This window comes from Jaculus jaculus, chromosome 3, assembly GCF_020740685.1.
Source record: "Jaculus jaculus isolate mJacJac1 chromosome 3, mJacJac1.mat.Y.cur, whole genome shotgun sequence".
NCBI lineage: Eukaryota > Metazoa > Chordata > Mammalia > Rodentia > Dipodidae > Jaculus > Jaculus jaculus.
The window spans coordinates 122,100,246-122,108,383 of NC_059104.1; the positions used below are offsets into that span (position 1 = coordinate 122,100,246).

General features: G+C 39.3%; 1 protein-coding gene across 2 annotated transcripts in view; it reads left to right on the top strand.

Annotated features, from left to right (window-relative positions):
* Positions 1 to 1,263, top strand: part of Mre11 (MRE11 homolog, double strand break repair nuclease) — a 64,270-nt gene extending 63,007 nt beyond the window's left edge. For both annotated transcript variants that reach the window (XM_045145226.1, XM_045145227.1), the window contains exon 20: positions 854 to 1,263. In XM_045145226.1, coding sequence (XP_045001161.1) covers positions 854 to 910 — 57 coding nt within the window. In that variant the 3' untranslated portion in view covers positions 911 to 1,263. The remainder of the gene's footprint in view (positions 1 to 853) is intronic.
* The last annotated feature ends 6,875 nt before the right edge of the window (positions 1,264 to 8,138 follow it).

Below are 8,138 nucleotides of genomic sequence, written 5' to 3' on the forward strand. Positions count from 1 at the left end.
ATATGTGTATAGTTGGTCAGTTGTTTTGTATATTGTGGTTTTTTTTGGGGGGGTGCAGACTAGACATTGAATAACAGGGCAAGCAGTCTGCCACTGAACTACGTTACCAGGTTTGTTTGGTTTTTTTTTCTTTTTGAGACAGGTTCTCACTAAGTTACCCAAATTAGCCCTGAACTCACTAGGCAGGCCTTGAACCTTCAGTCCCCCAACTTCAGCTTCCTAAACAGCTATGATTACTGGCCCATGCCACCATATCTGGCTAGTTGTTTTCATCCTCTTCAAATGCTTAGTTAATATCTGATATTCCTATGTAGTCTTACCTTGCATATGGCCTACATCCCATCACTGCAGTCTTCTACTCTGCAAACCCCTGAGATAATGCCTTTGCGGGGTTTTGCTTTTTAGTCAGTCGATTAGAGCTTCTAGCATTAAATGGTGATAGGCAATGGGAAGTATGGGTCCTTTGGGTTTAGTATTTCTTCTTATGGCTTCATGATCTTTTTGCTGTGTTTCCAGAACAGTCATCTGTAATAAAATGTAAATGCCAAAAAAAAACCTATTTACAAAGCAAGTAGAAATGAGTATTCATATCATTTCCTCCTGGCTTAACCCACACCTCATTTGCCTTTAAAGTTTATAACTGAGGGGAAGTGTGTAAACTATGTATCATAGATACCTACCACCACATACATGGCATGATACATTTTTCTTCTAATGCTAAGAATGTATTTGAGCTTTTACATTTCATCCTTAAGATGAGATAAATTCCTGTGACTGTTTTGCCATAAAAATGTCTGTCTTGCTTCAGGGAAGCATGAGCATTCCCCAATGTAATGTCTGTGTGTTGTTTCAGGATGATGATGATGACCCTTTCATGAGCGTTAGTTCTTTAAGAAGAAATCTGAGGTAATTTTTTAATGGACTTACAAATTTTCAAGATGCAGGAACAGAAATCAAAACATTTCAAGCTGACTTTGTACTTGAAGATGCTTTAACTGAAAACCTTGAAGTAATCAACAGAGAAACTAGTTGATATTTTTAAGCATTATTTCCTGAACATGACTCCATTCAGAAGCTAGCTCCAGGACATAAAAATAATATTGGTTCTCCTTATTTTTCAATCTGGTTGTTACTATTGTCTGGGGTGTTGTATAAAATTTGGAATGCTATCTTCCTGGCACAGTAGTGTATTTCCTACTGAGTTAAGTGTTTTGCTTAAATATTGGTCATGAGTGAGTATTAAAAGAAACCCATTACGATACATTTCTGCTTCATAATCATATACTGTCAGTCTCCAATATTACATTTAGCCCGAGTTGAAGGAAAAAAAAATTGTAGAAGTTAAATCTCTTCATAATCTTAATAATTTCCTAGAGGCTCTGCATTTCCTGAAAATAAAGGCCTCAGTGGAGCTGGAGAGATGACCTAGCAGTTAAGGCATGTGCCTGCAAAGCCTAAGGACCAGGATTAATTCCCCAGTACCCCTGTAAAGCACATTGTATCTGCAGTTCTTTGCATTGGCTAGAGGACCTGGCTCTGCCATTTTCTCTCTCTTTGCCTCTCTCTCAAATAAATAAATAGATAAAATATTTTTAAAGGCCTAAAGTAACTGCCTAAGCTCAGTTTGTTCCTAGGTATGTGTGTTGTAATTCCTATTACAGTGTTAACCTCTAAGACTTGAGTAGACTACCTGACATTTGAATAATTAGATAATGTTTTTTAGATTTTTTAGTCCATTTGTAGCAAAGACTCAAATTATGCTCCCAATGAATGATGGTAATTTTCTTTATTATTCTCTGTCACTAATACTTCTTCCTTCTCTTGTAATGGGAGTTTTGGGGCTCCTTGCCAGTATACCAACACACCAACAAATTTAAGGTAGACTGGATCTTTGTTTTATGAATTTAAAGAGTTAAAATCCATAGACCAAAGATTTAAAGAGACTTTATTAGATTAAGAGAAGGAAAGAGAAGAAAATATAGAGAGCCCCTGCCATGTGGAAGGCAGAAGTAGATAGCCCATGTGGGAGTAGAGTTCTCTCTGTACCACCAAAATCTCGGAACTTACCAGAGTAAGTTCCTGGAAGTTCTGGAGAGGCAAAAGGCCATGCAGAGGCCTTGCCCACCTGGTAAGGATCTATTTGTAATCTTATTGTGGTGGGGTTTACCCTCAGGCTCAGGTGAGTCTGAGAGAATGCTGATTGGTCTGGGCTCAGGGGCTGGCTCAGGAGTAAGGGGTGATAGAGCTGATTGGATAGGCTGGGTCTGATGCTGAACTCCAGTTCTCCTGAAGCAGACAGGCAGAAGCTCTCTTCCCTCTTTGGACCCTCTAACTGGCTACTTAGAAATCAAGCTATCTGGCTAGTTCCCCCTCATTCTCAGCAGAAAAAAAGAACATTTTATGTCTTAAAAATATTGAAAATCTTTTTTTAGACAGATTTGGCTAAAATATTGAAACACAAGTGACAAATACCAATGCCAACTTATCAATAATATGGAAAAACATTTCTGAAAAGGAAATTCCAGAAATCTTACTGAAACCACTTGTACTTTCATACTTGTTTTTAGAAGATAAAAATATTACCTTTACAGATTTAAGTCACCAACTCTGTGAAAGATCCAAAGAGTATTCTTCTTTTTTTCTTATGAGACAGATGCATGTAAACACTCCTTATGGCATTGGGATCTTGTGCCACAATAGTTGAGGTTTCTTCATAGGTAGAAACAAATATGTTTAAACAATGCTCCTGACTATCAAAATAACCATATCTGGAATGTGCAAGCATTAGAACCATTTGATAGTGCCTACCTCTATATTATAGCACTTTGGAAATGGCCTTCTTCAAAAATTACAATGTAAGCTTGGTGTGGTGGTACATGCCTTTAATCCCAGCACTCGGGAGGCAGGGGTAAGAGTATTGCTGTGAATTTGAGGCCACCCTGAGACTACATAGTGAACTCCAGGTCAGCCTGAGCTAGAGTGAAACCCTACCTCAAAAAACCAAAAAAGTTACAATATAAAGCCTGGCATGATGGCGCACACTTCTAATCCCAGCATTTGGAAGGCTGAGGTAGGAGGATTGCTGTGAGTGAGACCCTACCTTGAAAACAAAATACAACATAACACTCTAATGAACTTCCTGCAACATGTTTTTTGTAATGTGAGTGTAGGATTATGTCAGTAAGGAGCATTAACTTGGCAGAAGGCATTGGCCAAGGAAATCCATTCAGGAAGATCTCCCCATATTTTTATTGCAGTTTAAATATTTTAGTTTTATTTACTTATAAATTTGACAGAGAAAGAAGGGCAGAGAAAGAGAGAATGAATGGGTGCGCCAGGGCTTCCAGCCACTGCAAATGAACTCCAGTCGTGTGTGCCCCCTTGTGCATCTGGCTTAACATGGGTCCTGGGGAATCAAACCAGGGTCCTTTGGCTGTGCAGGCAAATACCTTAACTACTAAGCCATCCCCCCAGCACTTTAAAGTGAAAATATTTTCAATATTGGCTTGGAGTGGCAATGAACTCTGAGGCTCAGTTGTAGAGCCGAGGCTAGTGTTAGGAACAGATGTGCCCTGCACATAGCATGCTGCACACTGAGTCCTGCGCTTTTCCCATGTGCCACTGAGGTTCCTGGACATGACCACCGAAGTTCCTGGCAGGCATGTGGGGAAAGGAGGGACACTTTTCCCCTTAACAAATTGTTCCAGGTATGAAAAGATTTATGCTGTTGCAGTTAGCTACAAAGGGAACTGATGCCATGTGATAAGAGGGTGAAAAATCTCTAGTTCATGTTGTGAATGGTGTTCCCCACTGGGAATATGGTGAATATAATGTGAAGGAAATCCCTTCTGATTACACAATATCTCAAGGGTTAAATGTGCCACATAGCCTGGATCTCCTGTAGGGAGGCAACAATATCCATTTGGTTTTGTGGTGATGGATTTCATACCTGTAGGTCATATGTTTACAGAGGTCTTCCAGATGGTCAAGCATCTATAATTGCTCTTAGAGATTGTGAGAAAGACATGATAAAAACACCTAAGGCATTTGTAGGGAGGTAGTCCTTTGATGCTTTCCAAAAAAATAAAATCTCCTCCTGGTGGTGTTATCTAGGAAAAAAAAAAAATACAAGGTCAAGATTGTACTGTACCAATAAACAATTCTAGGAAACTGAGCTACTTAGAAATTCTTGCATCTGGGCAGTTGGGTTTTACTTCAAGTACTTGTAAAACCCTTCCTATCAACTTTTAAAATTGTTAAAGTTATCCCTCAGAGAGTCCCGCTAGTGCCCCAAAGGATGGGTGTTCTCTTTGGGAAGCAGTCTGGTTTATTATTCCTCTTGTGTTGCCACAAGGTGGTGCTGCTACCAGTAGATGCTGTTCAGGGTTTTTCAACTGTAAATCTCAATTAAGAAGTGAGTTTTGCAATAAATTTAGAATCTATGCAATAATATAAGCCCTATGCAACAATGTCATAATTAGTCTTCTAGTCTTATACATAAGCTGCATATTTTACCTGTTTCAGCCTGTTACCATAGAATTGGCTAAGTTGGTAAGTTACATACAAAGAGAAAGTTCAAGAAGAAGCAAAATGCCTGATAGTTTTACAAAGAATATCCTTCATTAGAAATGTTAACTAAAATCAACTCTCCACTGTAACACTTTTCTTTGGAAATGTATTTTATCTAAAAACAATTTTACTAAACAGTGAACTAATACCTTTTCCTGGTTTCTCAGACATTCATAATATCTTATGGCTTTGTAAGGCTAGCTACCATTAAAATGGTTATAAATGTTTTCTATAATAAAGATTTGTTTGTATAGTACATAAAGTTTCTTTATTCTTGAACGAAAAGTTTCCACATTTTATTAGTGGCTTATCTTATTTCCTTTTAATAGCTTGAACTCAATGTTTTTGGATTTGTAAAGCTGTCCACCTAGCTTGCTGTTAGGGTGCGTATTTTCTATATCCTGTGGCAGATAGCCACATTTTAGCTCTTTAAGTGTAGAGCCAATGCATACTGATAATTCAGATTTCAGACATTAAAATACATGCCAGGGCTGGAAAGATAGATGGCTTAGCAGTTAGGCGCTTGCCTGTGAAGCCTAAGGATGCCGGATCAAGGCTCGATTCCCCAGGACCCACGTTAGCTAAATGCACAAGGGGGCACACGCGTTTGGAGTTCGTTTGCAGTGGCTGGAGGCCCTTGGCATGCCCATTATCTCTCCCTCTTTCTCAATCTTTTCTGTCACTCTCAAATAAATAAATAATTACATGCCAATCTGTGTTTCCCTGTTTCTCTGTATTCCTCTCGCCAGGTACTACAGCCTGTCAGCAAGAGGGTCTGTGGTTCTCCCACTTTCTTTTGGAATGACAGCTAATAAAACTAGTTGGGTTATAATTCCACACTGTGTAGCTAGATTGTCATTATAGTCCTTATACCAAATTCTCAGCTTGGTATTTATTTTGGCATCCTAATTTTTCCACATCTGCCTGGTGTTGATGGATAATATTAGTGGGAAGAGGGATAACATTACTGCTTCCCACTATGTGGTTTAAAAGCTGTTGTTTTGTTTTGGTCAAATGAAAAGATGTGTGATGTGGTACTTTGATGTCAAAGTGGTAGTGATATTTAAAGAGCTCTACTGGCCTTTGCAGCTGGAAGAGGTGTGTTGGGTTTTGGGGCCGTGTGGCCAACACTACACTTAATTCTCTTAGCTGCTGTACAGGACTGGTGGTTTATGTACAGCTACTCAGTACTAGTGGCCAAGCATCCTTGGTCAAAATGCCTATTTAATTTCAAGTTTGTTATAGCTTGTTTAAAAAGCACTATTGGGGGCTGGAGACATGGTTCACCAGTTAAAAATGTTTCCGCCGGGTGTGGTGGTGCACGCCTTTAATCCCAGCACTCGGGAGGCAGAGGTAGGAGGATCGCCATGAGTTCAAGGCCACCCTGAGACTACAGAGTTAATTCCAGGTCAGCCTGGACCAGAGTGAGACCCTACCTCGAAAAACCAAAAACAAACAAACAAACAAAAAATAAAAATGTTTCCTTGCTAAGCCTGATGCCCAGGGTTTGATTCCCCATTGCCCACATAAAGCCACATGCACAAAGTGGCACATGTATCGAGTTCATTTGCAATGGCAGGAGGCCCTGGCATGTCTATACTCACTCTGTGTCTCTCTTGAATGAATAAATACATTAAAATTTTTTTTAGTATTGGGATGAGGACCTGAGTTTGGGTCCTTGGAATCCACATAAAGCCAGACTGGATATCAGTAACTTTTGTAATCCCAGCATGCTTAAGGTGAGATGGGAAGTGGAGACAGGATAATACTCTGAAGTTTGTAGACCAGTTGGCCTGGCACATGCAGTGAAATAACAAATAGACTTTCTCAAGCAAAGTGGAAGGTGAAGACAACACACCCGAAGATGTCCTTTGACCTTCACACATATGCTGTGACACATGCACACCCTTACACACATGAATACACAAGAATTTTTAAAAGATAGTATTTTCTACACCACAATTTTATAAGCCTATTGTGCCTATTGTTGCATTTGAATTGATGATGGAGTGCCTGACTTTGAGCAAATTTTTCTAGAGCCAGGGGAAAAAAAAGTCTAAGTAAACTAATTGCTTAATAGAGTGAAAGACACAATTCCATTTATCTTGCTCTTTTGAAAGTAGGGTTTACGGGGCTGAAGAGATGGCTTAGCAGTTAAGATGTTTGCCTGCAAAGCCAAAGGATTCCAGTTCAACTGTCCAGAACCCACGTAAGCCAGATGCACAAGGCGGTGCATGCATCTGGAGTTCATTTGTGGTGGCTGGAGGCCCTGGTATGCCTGTTCTCTCTCTCTCTGCTTCTTCCCCTCTTAAATAAATAAAATATACTAAAAAAAAAAAAGTAAGGTTTAGGAAATGAGAGAATCTGTTTTACATTCACTAAGATGTTACGTGAGGGCTGGGGAATGGCTTAGTGGTACAGTGCGATAGACACTTGCCACTGCGCCAGCTTCTCTGTGGGTTATAGGGATCTGAACCCAAGTTGTCACATTTGCACAGCCCTAGTTTTACTCTTGGATATAAAGAACATAAAATCTCAGACTTCCTAAAGTCTGAATCACTCAAATGTGTGCTCAGACCTCACTCCCGGTCCCTTTTGACCATTTCTACCCACTTTCTATAGTTAACCAGCTCCATCTGCCTTTTCTACATTTCTTTTTGCCAAGATAATCAGAACTATTTATTTTCTCATTTTCCCTTCTTTTGTACATATCAAATATAGAATCTTTGAGCATTATGTCCTGGAAATTGCTTCCTGTCATTTTATGCAGATTTTTTTTTTTTTTTTACTTTTCTGTAGTTGTGTCATACTCCATTGAATTTATTCTACTATCTTCCTATACTTGTACATTTTGGTAGTTTAAAATTTATAATTACAAATAATGGTGCACTTCTGACTTTGTGTTTTGGTGTTTTCCTGGTTTGGGAACTGTATCTTCAGAGAAATTTCCTAGAAGTGTGATTACTGAATAAGAGAGTAAATGCATACATTTGTTGTTTTGTTCAGTCTGGCCAAACTCTCCTGTGTAGAAGCTGTGCCATTTTGTATTCCAGCCAACAGTGTGTAAGCCCATTTCCCCATATAATCTTGAATATAGAATCATGGTTTTAATTCTTTCTTTTAAAAAATATTCACTTATTTATTTTAGAGAAAGAAAGAGAGAGGAAGAGGTAGATAGAGAAAAAGAGAATGGACATGGTAGGACCTCTAGCCATTGCAAACTAACTCCAGATGCATGCACCCCCTTGTGCATCTGGCTTATGTGGGTATTAAACTGAGGTCCTTAGGCTTTGCAGGCACACACTGTAACTGCTAAGCCATTTCCCCAGCCCATGATTTTAATTTTTTTTTTTTTTTTTTTTTTAGGTTTTTTCGAGGTAGGGTTTCACTCTGGTCCAGGCTGACCTGGAATTCACTATGGAGTCTCAGGGTGGCCTCGAACTCGCGGCGATCCTCCTACCTCTGCCTCCTGTTAAAGGTGTGTGCCACCATGCCTGGCTGATTTTAATTCTTTACTCCATTAGTGGAGATTGAATGGCATTTCAGTGTAGATTATTTTGCATTTCTCT